A 22,786-nucleotide genomic window follows, 5' to 3' on the forward strand; every position below is an offset into this window, starting at 1 on the left:
TGGAAAACAAGGAAGGAATAACATTTGAATTCGAAATGAAAAATAACCAACTAAAAATCAACAACAACAAAATGGTATTTTGAGCTTCGAATCAAAAAAAGCCACAGTCAGGAAATAGAAAATTGTATGCCTCTGGTTTTCTTCAAATATGCTCGGGGCCCAGGTAGGTTCTGGGCCTAGGCTGAACCAAGCAGGTTCCTGCCACTGACTGCTCCTCTATTCCTGTTTCCAGAGGCACCATGCAGATTAATATTGGGCCAGAGATGTGGGAAGAGCTGGTCAGAAGTGGCTTTCTTTCTGTGGTCTCAGGATTATCTGCATTCCAGGGTGTTCAGGATTTTCTGCCCCAGGATTTGGGTGCAGGATTCCCGATGGCTTTAAACTCCCTTATGCCATCTTTATATGTCCTGGGAGGTGTTACAGAAAAATTAATGTTTATCCTATTAATTTGGTCAAAACTGTCATCGACAGAGTATAATTTAGAGGTAACTATATATTTGACAGCAAGCATACACAGTGGGTAATGTATGCATGATGAAGTTGAAATTCAGAGTTGGAAACACAGTGCACAGTGACTGTATAAATGCCTGTGAATCTCAGTCTGACTGGGAAGTGATTTGATGCCCAGTCCCCATGCGAATGCACAGATCCATCCCTCCCTGATAGCTGTGGGACTTCAGATGTTGACACTAATGATCAATAAAGAAGGTTCTTAAGAGTGAAGAGTTTGAGATTACTCCTTTATTGACCAGAATACATCCAATTTACTTGATAGTAACCAAATGCAGGTAGTCAATATATACAGTCTATATCCTTATCAAAATAGAAAAGCAAATGAACAAAACAACAACAACAGATAAATAACAAATCTTCAAATGAATAGAAGGAAAACCAAATAACCAAAACAATTAAAAATTAACCAAACTTTAAATAGAGGAATTGCACTAAGCATTTTTTGCTGCTCCTTTTGCAGAATAGACTTATAGCCTGTGGCTTGCCTTGGAGACATAGTAGACAAGCAGTTAGTGATGGTAATAATCTTTTCAAGAGGAGTGGAAGTAGGTCTGTATTGTTGGAGTGGGGGTATTAAGGAAAAAGCCTACCAATATTGAGTATAAATGGTATTACAGACTTTGTCACAAAGTCTTTCCAATATTGTGAACTGATCTCCATGAAACTCTTCTGGATGACCCATCAGGACAAGTACAAATTTACACGTGCACAGTCTTTCTGGATGACCAGCAGCTCTTAATTGATGTGCATCAGCACTTCTCTGAGTCCCTCAAAATGTGTACACTTGCTGGACAGAGGCAAGGTGAAAATACAGCGTATTCAATCCAAAGAAATCAAACTAAAGGAGGAAAATGCAGTCCACAATTGCTATGGACAGTACAGATGAGATGCAATAGTGTTGCATTTGCTGTGCACACTTAGTTTTCCTCCTGTAGCACCTCTCTCCAAGGGAGATCTTGTCCTGGACTGCGTCATGTTCGAGTTTCTGCTGGAGAATTTCATACCTAGCAGAGCAAGGGAAAAAAGGTTTAGTGAGTGGTTGTCAATTCAGCTCTCCCCCTTACATCAGCTCTATTCAGTTGGATAATCCAGCATGACCTGTCAGCTGAGGTCAGTCCCTGCATCCCCAAGTGTCCTAGAGTACCTGCGCTTGGATTTATATCTCACCTTTCAAACTGCTAGAATTTGAACTGTGGACTATGCACTGTACTGGGATTAAGAGAAAAATGAGCATTTTTTCCCACTGGTCCAGGTATATGACATTGATAATAACATTGTAGCTATGTCTGAAACTGAGTCCAAGAGAGGTATGAGCAACCTAGAATACCATGTGGATGCCTTCTGGAGAACAGGTCCAGAATTGAGGTGAAATTTCTGATTATGTGAGCACTGAAGGAAGCCGTCTAGTTTCCATTTGTAACCACTGTATCTGCAAATACACAGAGAAGCCATCTCACTTCAAATTCATGCTCACCGCACAGATCCTGTAATCACTGAGAATGTGCTCCAGGCAAATCTTCCCAGCGTACACATGGACATTAAAGGTGATTGTGATGTAGAAACAGAACAGCACCCTGTAAGTCTATGGCTAGTGTAAGGCAATTTGTGAGAGGACAGAAGAGTAAATGTCCTCAGATCTTTCCGGAGAGATCACAGGAAGAAAGGAGTAGAAAATAGCAAGAAATCCAGAGGATCATGTATATCGTTTCATGGGCAAAATTCACATGAACTGTACCAGAACTATACTCTGAGTAGCTCTTTAGCTGCCTGAGGCTGAAGTCCATGTAGGTGGTCATTCACCAAAAACAGGTACTTATATAGGGAAAGGATATTCAAATGGATTCTAGCCTGTGTTCCTACCTGAACATTAATGCTTAATGTAAAGATTCCCCAGGATTCGCTGGAGGCATAAAAACAAATGTTGAGTGGGATATGTACATAGTGAATAGAGCCTATAGATAGCTCAGTCAGTGATGTGCTGTCCTCTCATAAACCGTCATAGACTCAGGGTTCTTTCCCCATTAACAATCCGGCTTAGCAAGTCCCAAAGGCTGTGTAGAGCTGTCTTGTTGCTCAGCAAAGGATCATATGTTGGTGGTGGACTAGACTCTTGTTCTTGTTCACTCTTTCAGACTTTCCCCAAAGTGTGCAGCTTCTTCTAATCGGAGCTGTCTTTACCATAGCCTGAGTGACTTCATGCCCAAAGCTAGAATCATAGGAAATCTCCATAACCAGGATCCAAATCAACAAATTTTCTCCCCGTAATGTGATTGTTCCACAGATAATTTGAATAAGTAAGTAAAAGCTTGCATGGATTATCTCACACTGAATCAGAATCCATGGAAGGGCTCCATCGTATGGTACACTTTTACTCCTTGGCTGATGGACGTCTGGATAGATTCTCCTTCAAGGTTACTCTGGGACCACTACAACACTGATGCTCCCTAGTTGCAATGGCAATACCTACTCCTTGTTGTGGAATCACTGGGTTAACTAAAACTTCTGTTCCACTTTCTGAACATGGCTTCTCATAGGGCTACCTGTTCTTACACTGTCAGACCCATTTGAAGCTCATCATTTCTCCTAACCCATTGAGGCTGAAATTAACTGAGAGAAAATGATGTTGATCGACAGCACTTGCAGAATGCTACACAGATAACATAGAGGAGCACTTTGGATTATCTGTGCACCTAAAGGGGCTCCTGAAACTGCCCTGTTCTTGCACCACAGCATAGCTATGCGACTTTTTCTGGATGACGATACAATTCCAAGCAACTCAAATTCTCAATGAATAAAATCCAAGCCAAACTCCCAGGGGAAGCTGTAGTGTGCCAAGGTAGCTGGAAAGAAATGGTAGCAGGCAATGTGGAAAGCAACCTTGGAGAAGACACAGTGAGTGACATAACCTTCCAGTGGGCTTTCACAATTCACAAAGAACAGAGAAGCCGCATAAACTCATGGATTTTATACAGAAGCCTTGCACTTACCGCCCTGTACTCCATTCCTTTGATGTGCTCCAAAGGATTTCAATGCAGATCAGTAGTTTTGCCCCTAATCACTTGAAAATCTAACTTTACAGGTATTTTTGTGTCCTCTTTTTGGGGGTTGCATTTCTAAAGGATTCTATTGTCCTGCTTCTACACCATAACAAAAAGGGACCTGCAAGCTCTAGGCCTGTACCATTTGTTACCCCTGTGAAAACGACTCACTTGAACATATTTCCACTCCTCCCCCAGACTTCACAAGATAATTCTGTTCTGAAATTTTTGGAAACAGAATAAATTAGTAATTTAAGTGTCCTTTTGCTGTACAGAGCTAGATGGAGATGCCAAATGACTGGGCAGCTCTATTTCATGTTTCATGGATGTAAAGTGAACGCTTAGAGTACTTTTCTCATGAAACTTGGAAATAGAGGGAAACACACGTTCACTACTGCAAACACACACACACACACACACATATACCCACACACACACCACACACACACACACAAACACACACACACACACAGACATACACAGATACTCACTTGCACGCACAAATGAAAACTTTGATCTTGTGCAGCACATTTCCTGTTGAGTGAGGAATTAGTGGGAACAATGCTGTGTACAAGTCTCTTAGACTAAAGCAGGCTGTGCTGCCCTGGCCAGTACTCATTTCCACTTCAGGAAACCTTTCTATGCAGATACTTGCTGGTCCGACAAGTAAGTTACATGTTCTGCACAGATAGCCTAAACAACACAACATCAAATCCCCAAGAGAGAGATTTCTAGGAAAAGACTCCATCAAGCGCTATGCTGACTCATCATAGGCCCCTCACTAAAACTACCCTGTTTTCTTCATAGAAGACTTTGGAAGCATCAGAGAAGACAGTAACTAATGGTCAGTCCCAGGAACTTTTCATCACATTAGAGTTCATGTGATATTAAAACAACCTCAATGTCAGTCAGAATAAGGCTAAATAAATAACATACAGTGAATTTTCTGGAATGCAGCACTGTGTACAATATTGAGAGGGAATCTATCCTGTGAGAATGCAGTGCCCATGATATAGTCAGCAAAGAAATGTCAGCAGAGGGATGCACTCTAGGATTCCATGCAAGATCATGGTGAAGCCAATAAGACAATCCAGAATCTTCCCGGGCGATAACTCTGTTCAGGTAAAGTGAAGAAATCTAATCCTTATTTTTAAAATAGCTGAATGGTTTAAGAATGTGTTGAGACAAATAAGAGAGGGGGCTCCACTTGGAACTGGACGAATGATGCAAAGACTGCTGGCCAGCACAAAAAAAGGAAGCTTCATGTTTGTTGAGAGACCTAGGCTTAAAGGACTAAGTTAGATAATGACTGGACAAAACTGCATGTCATGAACTGGCCTCCCCGCATGCTCCCTAAGATGCAGGTCAGCACAGCAATGTACCTTTCTTGAGAATTGGGGGTATATACTGATAACTTTGTTCTTGAAGTCTCAAATCTCTCATGGCAACCCTCAGCCTTTGAGAAACCTTTTCCACATCCTTGCTCTTCTAACCAGCTTCAGACTGTAAGGCCCAGTTATGAACTCTGCAGGAGCACTCAAATAAGACAGGACTGACATGCTGATACACAGGCTCTGTAGTTACCCAAGATCTATGAAGCATGAAGTCACCATCTTCATATACAGGGACATGAGGGGAGGAAGAACAAAAGCCACCACAAATGACAATGAGAACCATTTCTTTGGCATTTCCAGCAGGCTCTCCTCCTTGAAAACTACTTACTTCCTGAGTCTCACACCATCCCTGAAAAGAAAATGAGCTCCAGGCTTTTGCTTCATCCCTCAAAGCCCTGTTCTAGTCTAAAGAGGGGCTCCCACATAGCACCCTCCATACATAATGGCATGTAGTGCCGTGCTGTGTGATCAACCTATCTCCCTTAATGAAGTGCAGATTCTCAAAGAGCAGGAGCATTTGCTTTCCAAACAGGCAGTTTCTTGAAAAGGGGCTATCTCAACAGAGGGCCTTGTAAACCATCACATGAATGAACACTTGGATGAGACCTAGGTCAGGACATGGATCAGTCAATAGACAGTTACATTGGTTTGTCTATGTTTATGGTAAGACATGAGGACACCCTGACCCTGAGGCCTAACCCTACCTGCTGTTGCTTGGCTCTGGGGTCACAGATGTTCATTCCGGCCTCTTCGCAGAACCTCTTTATCTCCTCAGAGGATGCTGGCAGTTCAGTCTGCTCCACCAGCTGTTCTCTCTTCTCATTCAGCAAAATCTGTATATTGTTCTCCAATTGAGTTTGTTCACGCAGGAGCTGTGAGTGCCTGATGCTGAACCACAAACATAAATGGTAAATCCCAGGCAGCTTCTATTTGCCTGTCACTCTTGCAAGTACAATTATCCCTTCAAGGGTCCTCATCCCCAGAAATCCCCAGACTAGAAGAACATTATACATGTTAGCACCAATTAGAGGAGGTCAAATCCAGAGGACACATTCCACATGAATCAAAGTATTTCTGAAAATCCTGACACTAAGACAGTTTATATAAATCAAGGTAGAAGAAATGGTCCATAAGGGAGCTCATATGTCCATAGTATGCTGAAATCATCTACAAGTAGAAGTCAAATGCCCTCTGAGGGAGGATAGAAGACCCAATAGCTCTACAATCTATCCATGTGTTTCTCATGGATCATAGACATCCTGTCAGAGTCCTAGAGATTCAGAGTTGATTGATATTCCCATCATGGTGCAAACCATTTCTATCTAGAGGATCTTTAACGGGGAAAATAACAATTGGAGGGTCTTCTACACCCTTCACATGTACAACTGAGTCCAAGAGCTACAAATCTAAGACCCTTGCCAGGAGGCAGCCTTCTTGTTAAGAGTCAGACACTACAGAACCAGAGCCCTGACTTTTGTTAAAGTCATACAGGACAGAAGCATTCCCTGCCTAGTGCTGGATTCTCATCTCTGTCAGCGACTCACCGGTAGGAACTGTTCACTTGTATGAGCTCCTTGTACCTCTCCATGGCATCACTTATGTAGTTGGTCATCATTTGCATAGCCATAATTCTCATCTCATATTCGGATTGAAGTACTGGCAATTCGACATCCAGCCTGGGTTAGGTCATGGCCCAAGAAACAAATAACCATCTGAACTCATGGTTTCAGAATTAGTTGAAATGTAAATAAAAAATATATAATAAAAAAGTTCAAATTCAAGGAATGGTGGAAGGGAAGAAAGTGGCAAACTCAAAAACCAGACCAAAACCCAACAGTGAGACTCAATCCACAGAAAATATTTCTATGTAAATAAGCAAACATTTGTTTTGAAATAAGGACTCCTTGGAATCCTGAGAGATATGGTTCTGCAAAGACTCACTATATAGGAGGGGGCAGAGCCTGAGAGCTGCCTGTTTGGGAATAACAACGGTCAAGACAACAGTGACCATTTCTAGGTCACAATAAACAATCCCTGGATAGTTAAAAAAATAAAAAACTAAAGATTAAAGCAGGTGAAACAAATTAGGTAAAATCAGACTGTTCTCTCGATTACTTAAACTCAGTATGTACCACATACTTGCTCCTTCAAAGTATTTGTACTGGTTAAGTTTATTATCCTGGGCACAGGACAACAGAGCCACGGTACCAGTTGGAGGGACCTGACCTTCAAGAGCTGGCCAGGTGAGCATGATGGAATTGACTAGTTCAGGAAGAAGATTCCTCCAGTCTGTGCCACAGCTTTGGGCCCAAGAGAAAGCTGTGATGACATTTCTCTTGTTTTGAAAGCAGGTATAAACAATCCTTGGTTTCTATCATTACATGAATTCCCAGAGGGCATAACTAAGTTTGACAGGGAAGAGGATTTATAGCACCTCCTCCCCTCGGGAGAGTCCTGGGTGCCACCAAGGTATACAGAAGGAGCAAAGTGCTCTTTTGATCAATGTGGACCTCCACGTACTCATCACTATCATGACCTGCAAAGTGTTGATCAAACAAATCCTCAGACCCCATCAAAGGTCCCAGACGTCCTGATCCTGAGTAAAACACCACATATACTTCCACATACATACATAGCAACCCATATCCAAACACATTTAGAATGCCAACTACATCCATGGAGGTGCCATAGAATCAGAGTATAATGAACAAATCCAGAGGAAAGAGTGATGACGTGCAGGCATTTCATTCACACACACAGTTGCAGCAAGTGTGACCAGGTCCTTCCAGCTACTGACAGAACCAATGCTAATCCAAGAGGCTCAGGGTCAAGTACAAAAGAGGTTGACCCTAAACACACAGCACCTAGCTTATCTCACAAGCAAATGCCTGCCAAAGCTCCTTAAAATCCAGGATGAGAGGTGAAACTCTCTCGTGCTATGAGTAAATCTTGAGGTAGCAGAGAGAGAGCGCAAGACAGTGAACAGGTTACTGGGCATAATGACTACCTGTGGTCCCACTCATCATAGATATAAAGATCCAGGATTTGATAAAGTTCATCCCTCTCGAATTGACACTTCTGGATTTCAAATTTGAGTTCCTCCAGTTCCTTTAGACACTCCTCTTGCTGACTGATGACATTTTGGGATGATGCCTTCCTACCAAAACCTGTAGATAGATAAACCCAAGTGAATTTGCATATTTGAACCAATGGGCAGAATAGATCATTCTGAATCGGAAAAGGAGGTTGAGGAAGGGGAAATGGTAGAGACTGGGTGAATCCCTGAAAGAGCAGAAAAGCTTTCTTAAAGGTTGATTCTTAAGCTATGTCCCTCTTCCCAACCTCTAATGCCATACACGTGCCACACTCACTATTACACAACCCCCGGCACTGAAAGTTATAATCTGACTGAGACATAAACATCTGCAACATTGTTATCTCATATCAGGTGTGGTGCAGATAATCCTGGAGTTCATAATGACTTCATAATGCTTAGCACCATCAAGCTCTAACCAAGTGTGGTCCAGCCCAAAGTGTCTGAGAACTCAATTCATGACTAGGGGTGCATCCTTCCTTGTTCTCGCCATCAGACACTTATGTAACCTACAGTAATCTAGAGGATGAAGTGCTTCAACTCCCAAATGTGGATGGTCACATTGTTAATCCCACAGTGCCTCCTCCTGCCAATCATTGACACTCACAGTTAAAAAGCTTCAAGAAAAGACACTGAAGTCTTACCACTTTATGGCTTTCTCTCAAATTAAAGATCAGGAACTCCTGACTCTTGGTTTGCCTTTGAAAAATCCCAAGGCTCCTGCTTGTAAGGCCTAGTCTTAGAAGGCACATCTCAAACCTACCTCCTTGAGGATGTTCCCCAACTCTGCCCACGACTCACCAAGCCTTCCCCAGAATGATTTCCTCCTTCCTGTGTCACTATAGAGGGGGTCAGCTTCTCTCTGACCTGGTGCGGTCTCTCCTTGATCAACACTTTCCTTCCGAAATAGCCTGAGCAGCTGGCGAAACATGCCTGCTTGTGAACCCAAAGGGAACTGAAGGAATATCCCAAAGGCAGTTGGTGTCACCACAACACTGGTGACATCAGAGAAGATTCTAGGGATCTCTTAGATACAATAGATTGTCCAGTGAAGGGCTTACTGGTGATGTCACTGGAAAATTCTATGGCCTACCTACTAACCAGCTCTCCCCACACTGATGAATTTCTGTGGAGACCCTTTCCTCCAGTCTCTCATGTGTCGCTGGGAATACCATTTGGCAACCTCTATTTCAAAGCTAGATATTTCTCTCTGCTTCATTAGAAGTCAACAATGCTTTTGCTGGGGAGGGTTGCTTACAACCCTGAATTGGAGAACAGATTTTTCTTAGCACCCAAATCTCTAGGGACCAAGGAGGAGGGAGATTTTTCTTAAAAGTAAATCAACTACTTGAGACAATGCATGTGACACACATTTCCATTCCTAAGCTTTTCCCTTTTTCTGGAGGCCAATATATTTCTTCTATACCTCTGAGTGTATAAAACCTGGAAATATTTGCCTACTGTGCAGTCCTTGAAATCCGACATTGTTTCCATTTACATATCCATGTATTTCACAAAATCAATGGTGTATAATCCTATTTTTTTGCAATAAAAACTCCTTTTACTTGGGAACATAGGGATCAACTACAGGGCATATATAAAATAATAAATTTCTGTCTGTTTTATATATTTTGTAGGACATCCTCCCTTTCTCAAATATAACAAGACAATTAAATTGGACATCAGTGAGCAAATATCAACCTGGACCTTGTGTTACTACATTGTAACTATATAGCCATCACTTCTCCAATATCATTCTTCGTGAATAGACAAGTCTAGGCATGAGAATATTGGGGACTACACCATGATCTTTTACATGTAGCAAACATAAGAATCAGGAGGATGGAAAGGGAGTGGAATGGCCTGAGTTCAGGTTGAACCTCAATTTTAAAGGGTCCGTACGTTCAGGAGGGAGTCTATTTGGCATTGTGGTATATGGATTCTGTCTTCTTATCATAGGTGTTATAATAATTCAACATGAATGTGTGCTATAATGCCACCCCACCTCAGAGATGTAAGAGTAAAAATCATGACTCACCTTTCTGGGAAGAACTCTGCCTTTTACTACCATCTGGAGTTACACAACATCACTATACAAAGCTCAGAAGAGAGGGGTGCAGATGTGCGGGCCTTAGAAGTTGAGGATCTTTTCTTCTAATTAAGGCACTTGTTTTTCCTATGTAATTTTTCCATTGCTCTTTTACTAATGGTGGTTGACTTCTTTCCTGGCCTGCGGTAAACTGGAGTCCAATCTTGTGGATTACCGAACCTTCTATTTTTGAGATGACAGGCCCACCAAGGGTCCTACTGCATACAGAAGGTATGAATAAGTCTCATGGGCTGAAGTAAGTTAAAAACGACTGTGACAACAAAGAACTGATTAAGAAAACAAGAGCCCAGCTGCTCATCAAGATCACAGTGGTATGATAGTAAGAAAATGTGAACAGGGCATGGGGTGAAAAGATAAATTAATTAGGAGGTCATAGGCCTAGAAGGGGTAGCCTTTGCTCTCAGTGGAGCTGCCATTCTTTCTGCCATTCCTCGCCCTCTGCCACAGGACCAGAGACTTCCTCATACAACTGGCTGGCCTTGCAAAAGACCTGGCAGGGCTTCTCCCTGTAGAATAGGACATGTAGAGTCCTTGAGGACTCACCAAGAGGTCTCCTCCACACAGGTTCCTTGTTGTCAAAGGGAAATGTTCCTGCAGAATCCTGCCATGGCAGCAGGAATTTCAACCTGGCTGCTGTTGGTCCAGCTCACTGGATGCAGGCCTGAGGCCCAGGGGTATCTGGGGAAAGAAGCAGCACACACTACCTCACAGCTCTCTCTTTGTTGGATGCAACTGCTAGGACTGTGATAGGATTTTTGTTTCTTTGTGTGTTTATTAGAAATACCTATAAAGCTGATTAAAGTTGCAACATGCCTTCATACCCAGAGTGCAGAATGTTTTTACATTGTTGTTGTTCCTGTTTTATGTTTGGATTTTGTTTTTTAATCCCCTCAGGAAATTCCCTTGTGCTTAGAATGTTAAGCACATGCTCCGGAGGGATCGATTATTCAAGTTCGGCAAAGCTTTTGTTCTCACCATAACTCCACAGATGATGCCATTTCTTACTTTGAAATAAGAAAACAGTTATAGAGAAGTAAATTAACCTGTAAGCTATCAAAGAAGAAACACATCATGATTGTGGAATCGTACCCAGTATTTTGTATTTCCTAAGTTATTTTTATTTTAAACTTTTTTATTGGATTTTTTTGGGTACATTTCATCTTTTTTAAATCCTTAAAGGTATCTTTTATTCCTCTCCTCCCATTTACAAGGTGTAATTTCACCTGTGATTGTTAGTCCAGATAGTTTGGTCAATGGCTTAGATATCACCCTGGCCTAGTTTCCTTGGCATAAGCTGTGTTAGAAGCAGACTCAAAGGTTCAGGACTCAACAAATAATAAATTCCACTACATGTGGATACCTAGACTCACAGCCAGGAAAAGACTGGATTTCCATTCACTATTTAAAAAAAAAGATGCAGTTCATTAACATGTAAAAAATTTCTCAAGTATATTAAAGTGTTTACCATGGTCATACAGTTTTTCAAATACCTGGCATTCATCTTTTTCCAAAACCTAAAATATCTTTCTTATTCACAATTTTTTGATTATTTTTTGGTATTAGTATCATTTTTTCAAATTTCAGTTTTTTAAATAGATATATATGTTTTATTCAAACGTTATTCCCTTTCCCAGCTTTTGGTCCATAAGCCCCCTGCCGTGCCCTCTCCCATATCTATGGTCCCCCAATCCATGCCCCTTAGAAACCCCTTCCCGGACATTTCCCTGCACTCAGGGTCCAACCTTGTTAAGAACAAGGGCTTCCCCTTCCACAGGTGCCCCAACAAGGCTAGTCTCTCCTACATATGCAGTTGGACCCCTGGGTCAGTCCACGTATAGTCTTTTGCTAGTGGTTTATTTGGTTGGCATTGCTGTTCTTATGGGGTTGCAAGCCCTTCAGCTCTTTGAATCCTTCTTCTAATTCCCATAAAGGGCGTCCTGTTCTCAGTTCAGTAGTTTAATGCCAGCACTGACCTCTTTATTTGACATGCCCTGGATGTGTCTCTCAGGGGAGATGCATATTCTGTCCCTTGCAGTAAGCACTTTTTAGCATAATCAATCTTACCTAGTTTTGGTGGCTGTATATATATGGGCCACATGTGGGGCAGAGTCTGAATGGCTGTTCCTTCAGTCTCTGCTTTAGATTTGGCCTCCATATCCCCTGCTATGGTAATTTTTGTTCCCCTTTTTAAGAAGGAGTGGGAGCATCTGCACTTTGGTCATCCTTCTTGAGTTTCCTGAGATCTGTAGATTGCATCTTGGGTAATTCGAGGTTTTGGTCAATATCCACTTATCAATGAGTGCATACTGTCAACGAGGGGTGCTGAGAATCTGGAAGAGAATGGGGGACAAGAGACGCGAAGAAGGACTCCAAGACAAGAGTCTGGTCAAGGCGACAATTTTATTTTTTCCCAAGGCTGAATTTGTCCCATAAAAAGGGTAACAGAGAGAGGAGAGAAGTAAGAAACATTTACCCACGCCAAGGACACAATATTCATGTAGTCAGGGAATCGGCTGATGTTGACAGGTTGTCAGAAAGGTCACAGGTTTGTCATATCTATTAGTAAGCAGGATTTTGGTTTTTCAGAAAGGTTACAGGTCATGACATTGGGTATCTTAACGTCACACGTTATCATATGATTATTCATCTTGACCACCACATTTGTATTAGTCTTCTGCAGCTGGCTGGGGATTTTCCATGAACCCAGTCATACTTAATGCTCACCATAATAATAACATCAATAATGGAGGGCTTCAAGGCCATCGCTCCCAAGTGCATACCACGTGTGTTTTTCTGTGATTGGATTACCTCACTGTGGATGATATTTTCTAGTTCTTTCCATTTGCCTATGAATTGAACGTAGTCATTGTTTTTGATAGCTGAGTGGTACTCCATTGTGTAGATGTACCACATTTTTCGAATAAATTCCTCTGTTGAAGGGCATCTGGGTTCATTCCAGCTTCTGGCTATTATGAATAAGGCTGCTATGAACATAGTGGATAATATGTGTTGTTGTATGTTGGAGCATCTTTTGAGTATATGCCCAGGACAGATATAGCTGTGTGCTCAGGTAGTTCAATGTCCAATTTTCCAGGAACGTTCAGACTGATTTCCAGAGTTCTTGTACCAGTTTGCAATCCCAGCAACAATGGGTGAGTGTTCCTCTTTCTCCACATCCTCGCCAGCATCTGTTGTCACCTGATTTTTTGATCTTAGACATCCTGACTGGTGTGAGGTGGATTCTTAGGGTTGTTTTGATTTGCATTTCCCTGATGACTAAGGATATTGAGCATTTCTTTAGGTGCTTTTCAGCTATTCTATATTCCTCAGCTGAGAATGTTTTCTTTAGCTCCGAACCCCATTTATTAACAGGGGTGTTTGCCTCTCTGTACTCTAACTTATTGTGTGTTGTGTATACTTTGGATATAAGCCCTCCATCAGATGCAGGATTGGTAAAGATATTTTCCCAATCTGTGGGTTGCCTTTTTGTCCTAATGACACTGTCCTTTGCCTTACAGAAGCTTTTCAGTTTTATGAGGTCCCATTTGTCGATTCTTGATCTTAAAGCATAAGCCATTGGTATTTTGTTCAGGAAATTTTCCTTAGTGCTCATGTCTTCAAGACTCTTCCCTACTTTTTATCCATTACTTTTAGTGTATCTGGATTGATGTGGAGGTCCTTGATCCACTTGGACTTAAGCTTTGTACAGGGTAATAAGAATGGGTCAACTTGCATTCTTCTACATGTTGACCTCCAGTTGAATCAGCACCATTTGTTAAAAATACTATCTTTCTTCCATTGGATGTTTTAACTCCTTTGTCAAAGATCAAATGACCATAGGTGTGTGGGTTCTTTTCTGTGTCTTCAATTATGTTCCCCTGATCTGCCTGTCTGTATGCCAATACCATACAAACTATTGCTCTGTAATACTGCTTGAGGTCAGAGATGGTGATTCCCCCAGAAGGTCTTTTATTGTTGAGTATAGTTTTGCTATCCTGGGTTTTATGTTATACCAAATGACGGCAAATTGCACTTTCTACCTTTATAAAGAATTGAGTAGGAATATTGTTGGTGATGGCATTGAATCTGTAGATTGCCTTTGACAAAATGGTCATTTTTTACCATATTCATCCTGCCAATCTATGAGCATGGGATATCTTTCAATCTTCTGAGACCTTCTTCAATTTCTTCAGAGATTTGAAGTTCTTGTCATATACATTTTTTACTTGCTTGGTTCAAGTAACAGCAAGTTATTTTATATTATTTGGGACTATTGTGAAGGGTGTCATTTCCTTAATTTCTTTCTCAGCCTGTTTACCCTTTGAGTAGAGGAAGACTACTGAATTGTTTGGGTTAATTTTATACTCGGACAGTTTGCTGAAGTTGTTGATCAGGTTAAGTAGTTCTCTGGTAGAATTTTGGTGTTGCTTAAGTAGACTATCATATCATCTTCAAATATTAGTGTTTTGACTTCATCCCTTCTAAATTTTTCCCTTTGACCTACTTTCATTGTTTGATTGCTATGGCTAGGACGTTAAGTACCATATTGTACTTAAGTAGGGAAAGAGTGGGCAGCCTTGTCTAGTCCCTGATTTTAGTGGGATTCCTTCAATATTCTAAGTTTAGTTTGATGTTAGGTACAGGTTTGATGTATTTTGCATTTTCCCATATTTAGATTCAGGCCTTCAATTCCTGATCTTTCCAGGACTTTATTAATGAAAGGGTAATGAATTTTGTCAAATGATTTCTCAACATCTAATGAAATGATCATGTGGTTTTGACTTTGTTTATATGATGAATTTCGTTGATGGACTTCCGTATATTAAACCATCCCTGCATCCTTGCCATGAGGCCTAGTTGACCATGATGGATGATTGTTTGGATGTGTTCTTGGATTCAGTTTGCAAGAATTTTATTGAGCATTTTTGATCAATATTCATAAATAAAATAGGTCTGAATTTCTCTATCTTTGTTGTATCTTTGTGTGGTTTAGGTATAAGAGTAATTGTGGCTTCATAGAAGGAGTTTGGTAGTGCTCTGTCTGTTTCTATTTTGCGGAATAGTTTGGACAGTATTGGTATGAAGTCTTCTATGAAGGTCTGATAGAATTCTGCACTAAATCCATCTGGTCCTGGGCTCTTTTTGGATGGGAGATGTTTAATAGCAGTTTCTATGTCTTTATGAGTATGGGGTTGTTTCGATGGTTTATTTGTTCCTGATTTAACTGTGGTACCTGGTATATGTATAGAAAATTGTCCATTTCCTCCACATTTTCCAGTTTTCTTGAATATATGTTTTTGTAGTAGGATCTGATGATCTTTTTAATTTCTTCAGATTTTGTTGTTATGTCTCCCTTTTATTTCTGATTTTATTAATTTGGATACACTCTCTGTGACCTCTGGTTAATATGGCTAAGCGTTTATGTATCTGGTTGATTTTCTCAAAGAACCAGCTCCTGGGTTTGCTGATTCTTTTGATGCTCGGTTTTGTTTCTTCTTGTTTGATTTCAGCCCTGAATTTGATTATTTCTTGCCTTCTACTCATCTAGGGTTTATTTAATTTTTTCTAGAGCTTTTAGGTGTGCTGTCAAGCTGCTGACATATGCTCTCTTTTGTTTCTTTTTGCAGGCATACAGAGCTAGGCGTTTTCCTCTTAGCGCTGCTTTTAGTGTGTCCCATAAGTTTGGGTATGTTGTATCTTCATTTTCATTAAATTCTAAGAAGTCTTTAATTTCTTTCTTATGTCTCCAATGACCAAGTTGTCATTGACTTCAACTTCCATGTATATGTGGGCTTTCTGTCCTATTTGTTGTTATTGATCAGCAGCCTTAGTCCGTGGTTTTTTGATACGAGGCATGGGATTATTTCTATCTTCCTGTACCTGTTGAGGCTTGTTTTGTGACCGATTATATGGTCAATTTTGGAGAAGGTACCATGAGATGCTGATAAGAAGGTATATCCTTTGGTTTTAGGGTGGTGTGTTCTATAAATATATGTTAAATCCATTTGTTTCATAACCTGTTAGTCTTTCTGTGTCTCTGTTTAATTTCTGTTTCCCTGATCTGTCCATTGATGAAAGTGGCGTGTTTAAATCTCCTACTATTATTGTTTGTGGTGCAATGTATGATTTTTTGAGCTTTAGAAAGGTTTCTTATTGTTTAGGGACACAACTGCTATATACTTGACAAATATAGAAATCAACCAGAATATCCGTAGAAAGCATGTGACTGTTGGCCACATGAGGATGAGTTTCTTTCAAAGATCATCATGATTTTTGGTAAGATCTTCCCTGTAATTGGTGGCATGGCTTCCCACAAACATGGTCCAGTTGTCTAGAATCTCCTCCTTGGTCAGCATCTCATCCTTGTTCTTATCTGACTCATACACCAGATGCTGGGCCTCAGCCTGTGCATGGTCATAGTCCTGAGGGAGGATCCAGTGGTGAATCTCATCCTAATCCAGTTTCCCATCCTTGTTCAGATCTGGGAAATCATTGAACTGCTCCCCAGACAAAACCCAGTCGGTCTCAGGGCAATTGTCCTCGTGAGAAAAAGATGTCCACAATGTACTCATCCTGGTCCACAAAACCATCCCTGTTCTTGTCGATATTCTCCAGCGTTTCCAGAACTACAATCTCCTTCATATGTTCTAAATCCTCTTAGTGCAGAAAAGCAATGAACCAGTCCTGAGTAGCTGTCAGGTCACCCTCAAGGCCTTAAACCTCCTCTCATCTCGTGGAGGCAACTTTTTAAACTTGTGATGATCAGAGCTATCTTGGAATTCAGCAAGGTTTCCCAGGTAGTAGCCATAGGTAGCCTGCTTGTATTCTTCCCAGGAGATTTTTCATCTATGTCCCTATCATAATCCTTCCAGAGTTTAGCCACATTTTGGTTGATGTATCTTTTCTGTACCTGTTTGATCCAAACTTTCAGGTCCTCAGTAGTAACAAGGCCGCCTTCATCACTGTCGATTGGATCAACAATTTTCCCCAGCCTCTCCTGCTCTCGTTCAGGATTAGCTATCAAAGGTCTTGGAGTCCTCCTTGCCCAGGAAGACCTCATGATGGTACAGGAAGCTGTACTTATTCTCTGGTGGCCATTCGCTCTGCTCTGAATCAGGACAAACCATGTGCTCCTTGCTCATCATGCTCTTGGCCATGAACGCCAGGACCAGAGCCAGCAGCAGCCCATGGAGAGTCCCAGGCTGACACCATGCACCACAGTCATGATCAAAGGGAGGCAGCAGGGAAGTAGGGGCTCAGAGCAGCTTATCCGCTGTCCCTTCCCCAGAGAGGGCTTTTGTTACATTTCAAACGTTATCCATTTTCCTGGTTTCCACAAAACCCCTTATAAAACCCCCTCCCCCTTCTACTGTGAGGGTGTTACCACACCCACCCAAACACCCAGGCCTATCTGCCTCCCTGTTCTGGTTTCCCCTACACTGGGGCATCAAGCCTTGACAAGACCAAGGGCTTCTCCTCCCATTTGTGCCCAAGAAGGCCATCCTCTTCTACATATGCAGCTGTAGCCATGGGTCCGTCCATGTGTACTCTTTGGATGGTGGTTTCTGTCCTGGGAGCTCTGGGTGTTTCTTAGTGTTGTTCTTATGGGGCTGTAAACCCCTTCAGCTCCCTCAATTCTTTCTCTTTCTCCTCCATTGGGGACCCTGCTCTCAGCTGAATGGTTGGCTGCAAGTATCTGCCTCTGTATTTGTCATGCTCTTTACCCCAGTCTTTTGAGCAGATCACCACAGAGCAACGAAGATGTATTGTCTTGGCGTGATTATGTACAGACAAATAGATGATTTCTTAATTCTTATGATGGTTCTATAAGAATTCCTAAAATTAGATTAGTAATTTTAAGCTCCTTTATAATGGGACAGCTATTATGTTTTCTCTGGTAATCAAAATTGCATTGAGAACTCTTCCTTCTTAAAGTTTCATGAGTGAATTGCTTCTGCAATACGAAGCAGGCATCTACAAATTAGAACCCATGCTAAGAGGGTATAAACCAATTAACCAAAGCTCATAAAAAGAGAACTAATGATTTACTATAGGTGCAAGGACTGAACGTAAATAATTGACTAGATTTGCCTATAGGCAATTTCACTTATTCTTTTCTCATAAAAATTACAGCTTTTAACTCTCCATGAACATGCAGAGCCAGTGACAGATGGTGACGGTTTATCCTGATGATTACTCTTCATGGATATGCATGTAAACATTCTCTGTCGTAAACTGATTATCCAACTTATGATTTGAATTCCTGTGCAAACTTGTGGTGAACTTTTCACCATGTGATGCTGTGTTCAGAAAGATATACAAATGCTGAGGACAAAGAGAGAGAAAGCTTTTTAGACAGAACTGAACTGAATAGAACAGAACTCAAGAAGAACTTAGAAGTAAAGGCATAGCGTTGAGAGTAAGGCATTGAGAGTAAGGAAATTATTGTGTCATAAGAGCAAGAGGAAAGGAGATAAGAAGAAGAGAGCAAGGAGAACCTTATAAGTCAAAGTTTATGGAGGCAAACTTTTGTCTTTTAGGAAAACTGAAGAACTTATAAATAAAGGTTAAAATCACTGCTCTTCAGCCTTCAGCCTCGCTCACTGGCTAGCCTGTGCTCTTCAGTCAGGCTCATTGGCTAGCCTGTGCTCTTCAGTCAGGCTCACTGGCTAGCCTCTGCTCTTCAGTCAGACTCACTGGCTAGCCTCTGCTCTTCAGTCAGGCTCACTGGCTAGCCTCTGCTCTTCAGCCTGGCTCACTGGCTAGCCTGTGCTCTTCAGTCAGGCTCACTGGCTAGCCTCTGCTGTTCAGCCTGGCTCACTGGCTAGCCTCTGCTCTTCAGCCTGGCTCACTGACTAGCCTCTGCTCTCTCAGGCTCACTAGCTAGCCTCTGTTCTTCAGTCAGCATCACTGGGCAGCCTCTGCTCTTCAGTCAGTCTCACTGGCTAGCCTCTGCTCTTCAGTCAGGCTCACTGTCTACCCTGTGCTCTTCAGCCTGGCTCACTGGCTAGCCTCTGCTCTTCAGTCAGACTCACTGGCTAGCCTCTGCTCTTCAGCCTGGCTCACTGGCTAGCCTGTGCTCTTCAGTCAGGCTCACTGGATAGCCTCTGCTGTTCAGCCTGGCTCACTGGCTAGCCTGTGCTCTTCAGCCTGGCTCACTGACTAGCCTCTGCTCTCTCAGGCTCACTGGCTAGCCTCTGTTCTTCAGTCAGCCTCACTGGGTAGCCTCTGCTCTTCAGTCAGTCTCACTGGCTAGCCTCTGCTCTTCAGTCAGGCTCACTGTCTACTCTGTGCTCTTCAGTCAGGTTCCCTGGCTAGCCTCTGCTCTTCAGTCAGGCTCAATGGCTAGCCTCTGCTCTTCAGTTAGGCTCACTGACTAGCCTGTGCTCTTCAGTCAGGCTCACTGGCTAGCCTCTGCTCTTCAGCCTGGCTCACTGGCTATCCTCTGCTCTTCAGTCAGACTCACTGGCTAGCCTGTGCTCTTCAGCCTGGCTCACTGCCTAGACTCTGCTTTTCAGCTGGGCTCACTGGCTAGCCTCTGTTCTTCAGTCAGGCTCACTGGCTAGCCTCTGCTCTTCAGCTAGGCTCACTGGCTAGCCTCTGCTCTTCAGTCAGGTTCACTGTCTAGCCTCTGCTATTCAGTTAGGCTCACTGGCTAGACTCTGCTTCTCAGCTGGGCTCACTGGCCTATGGGGCCCTAGCATATCGCTTAACCATCTGCTCATGACTGCCTGACCACACTGACCACCTGACCAGTCGCCCTGACTTCTTAAAGTCATTCTCTAGAAAGAGCACAAGAAACCAAAGAGAAACACCACAGCAAACTTTTCCCATGGGCTCCTCTTTAACCTTAAGTGCTTTCATTATTTCTTTAAAAGAGTGAAATATAATTTCGGCTATTCATATGGCCAAGAGAGCTGTGCAGTAGTCATTGCTTTAGGGAATTTGGTGCTAAATCAAAAGATTCCTTTATTCTCTCACGATGTTATCTGTATGCTGTAAGATGTATGTTTAGAAAGCACAACACCAAATTCCTAAAATCTAGATGTTTTAAGACATCAGCTCATGGAGAAACATAACTGCTTCCTATCTAGACTGGGCTTTTTTGCTATACTGCAGGTACAATCAATTTTCCACACTACTTCCATGATTTTCAAGAATGATTAAGAGAAAAATAAGTTGAACATAATGACCTGAAAGGGGGTTCTGTCAAGTTGTGTTATGTGGGACAAGATACCAAACTATGATGGTAAACCTAAAACCACCTGTTCCCAAAACTAACAGAACTTACAGAAAATACATACTTTCTTATCATTCCTCCTCCCCGATGGTCAGTGATTTAATGAGCACCTACTACGATCCTAGCACTGTGCATCTAAGTGTGTTATGGTGAATAAAATACTTAATAAAAAGCCTCATTAAGGAATAAAGAAAAATGAAACATAACTTTGAAACTCAGAATTCAATATAAGCAAAACCACCATTTCTTCAACTGGTGATTTCTGAGAACTTCATAATTTTTTCCATGGGCTTCTATAGTAATGCTACTGAGTCTTGATTTGGTAAATCACAAAAAGCAAGTCACACTTCTTTCTTGGCTCCCACAACTGTCAAAGGGAACAACACTGTTGCTGTCCATTAGGCTTCCCTATCAATCCTGCTATGGATGGTAATGAATTCCAGTCTTTTCAATGTGAAAACAGGCCACCACTTGAGGGCAAAGGTTATTAAAATTACCCAAACCGGTATATTCTCTAAAATTTTCACATAGCATTTTACTGATATCACAATGTAAATTCACCACAAATATTTAACCAATGAAAATATTGAATAGCGCTGCAAATAGGAGCGATAATCATATATACTTGAAAACAACTATTATGGACACAAAGGACGTACTAGGAGAAAAGATACATCACTAAAAGCTACACAAGCAGCAAAAAAGACACTATGTTTCTTGGTTTAAAAGTTAGGTGATACACTTGATCTTTAAAGACAGGCAATGTACTTGATCTTTAATCCCTTTAACTGTGCCCTGTCCACATAGAAACTGCAGTAGATGACAATCTTTTGTAAGATTTATTTATTTATATGTGAGACAATGCAGCTGTCTTCAGACACACCAGAAGAGGGCAACAGTACTCCTTACAGATGGTTGTGAGCCACCATGTGGTTGCTGGGATTTGACCTCTGGAAGAACACTTGGTGCTCTTACCCACTGAGCCATCTCTCCAGCCCTCACAATGGCCTCTTACACAGCATCACAGTGGTCTATTTCACTAGATGGATCCAGGGTGATAACAGAGAAAGTTTCACAGTTCCTGAGCACTTCTGAGTTCAAATACCACCAGTGCCAACTCTGTGCTGTTGGCACATTCTGACCTGTCTCCTAAGGGTTGTCAGCCACAAAAGGGACGGGTTAGCACCAGACAGCATTCACTGCCCTATCCTAAAAACCCCATCGATTCTGAAAAAGCCACATTCCATGCTTGCTCCATATTTGAGGAAGCCAAATGGTTGATCTGGCTCAAGGCTCTACTTTTCTTAGCTCATCAACTTTCTTTTTCCTGTTCTTGTCACAAGAAGTAGTTTTTTATGCTGCAAATACACTGCAATGTTTGAAGGAAACCACAATAAACTCTGGTTGTCACCTCTTGAAATTTAAAATTCACAAAGCAATTCATGGCTTTTTAATCAGCACCATGGAAAATAAACAAAGACAAGCAAAACCATTCCAAAGGAACTTGCAGATCTGGAGGCCTGCTCATAGCAGGTAGGAAAGAATTAAATTATGCAGAACTGTAATCTCTCAGAGCTTTGGAGGCTAAAAAAGAGGAAATCTCTGTTTATGTTCCCTTTCTCCAAGTAATTGAAGGAGGGTATTTTACATCCTCCAAATACAATTTCTTGCAAGGGGCAACCAATTACAAAGTAGATCAGAAGAAATCTATTAAATAATACATTCATTGCCTGAGGTTTTAAGAAAATATTTTCCCATGATCCCTGCCCTTTAACATACATTAGAAACATTACAAGGAGTGTGCACCAGGCTAAGCTGCCTCTGAAAATTCTGTCCTGCCCTGGCAGGTACAGGCCATTTAATTCCAAGTCAATCTGGAGAGGTGTGACAGCCCCAAGTTGCTCTGGGGATGTCAGAGCACAGCTCTCATGTACACTCCAGATCACCTCTCCATTCTTTCCCAATGCTATAGGCTTTCCAATCCCTGCTTCAGCTCTCCATACATCCCTGAACCCTCCCTTCCCCTACCCAATGGGCTCACTTTGCATTCCCTCCTTCTGCCACTGCTTTCCCAGGGCAGAGGTGGGGTGGGCAGAACAATCTGTCCAAGGAGGGGCGTGGGTCTCCTACCTACCCTGATGCTGCTGCTCTGGCGGTGCAGCCCGCCCTGCTTGTTGCTTACTATCCCTGAGGACCAGACAGGCGGCCAGGTCCGCGTGAGCGCCAAGCCTGGATGTACCCTGGCAGGACTGGCCAGGGGTTCTTCCCTGGACACTGCGAGGCTGTAGTCTCCATTGGTAACCCCGTCGCTGTCATAGCGCGCCCTCCGGCGGCCGAGGTTACCCCCAACGCCGCTAAGGCCCCCCTTCCCTGGCCTCATCTTCTGCTCTTTTTTTC

The 22,786-nt window shown here is 42.1% G+C and overlaps 1 protein-coding gene and 1 pseudogene across 1 annotated transcript; both read right to left on the bottom strand.

Moving 5' to 3' along the window:
• Positions 1-715: 715 nt before the first annotated feature.
• Positions 716-8,970, bottom strand: LOC148003369 (disks large homolog 5-like). The gene is made up of 5 exons (XM_087569129.1): positions 8,841-8,970; positions 7,953-8,112; positions 6,490-6,621; positions 5,650-5,833; positions 716-1,517 (listed from the first exon to the last, which is right to left on the bottom strand). Exons 1-5 carry the CDS (start codon positions 8,968-8,970, stop codon positions 1,512-1,514), a joined length of 612 nt encoding a protein of 203 aa, XP_087425255.1. The 3' UTR covers positions 716-1,511.
• Positions 8,971-16,403: 7,433 nt separating this feature from the next.
• LOC148003370 (reticulocalbin-1 pseudogene) lies at positions 16,404-17,374 on the bottom strand (annotated as a pseudogene).
• Positions 17,375-22,786: the final 5,412 nt, after the last annotated feature.

Source organism: Rattus norvegicus, chromosome 9 (genome assembly GCF_021556685.1).
Source record: "Rattus norvegicus strain SHRSP/BbbUtx chromosome 9, alternate assembly SHRSP_T2T, whole genome shotgun sequence".
Lineage (NCBI taxonomy): Eukaryota > Metazoa > Chordata > Mammalia > Rodentia > Muridae > Rattus > Rattus norvegicus.

Bases quoted from the DNA above. Each gene is read 5' to 3' on its own strand.
- LOC148003369 (XM_087569129.1), bottom strand. From the start codon at position 8,970: ATGTTTCGCCAGCTGCTCAGGCTATTTCGGAAGGAAAGTGTTGATCAA. The intron at 8,113-8,840 runs GTGAGTCGTGGG...ATCTATCTACAG, and splicing joins ATCATTCTGGGGAAGGCTTG to GTTTTGGTAGGAAGGCATCA. The intron at 5,834-6,489 runs GTGAGTCGCTGA...TTTGTGGTTCAG, and splicing joins CAAGTGAACAGTTCCTACCG to CATCAGGCACTCACAGCTCC.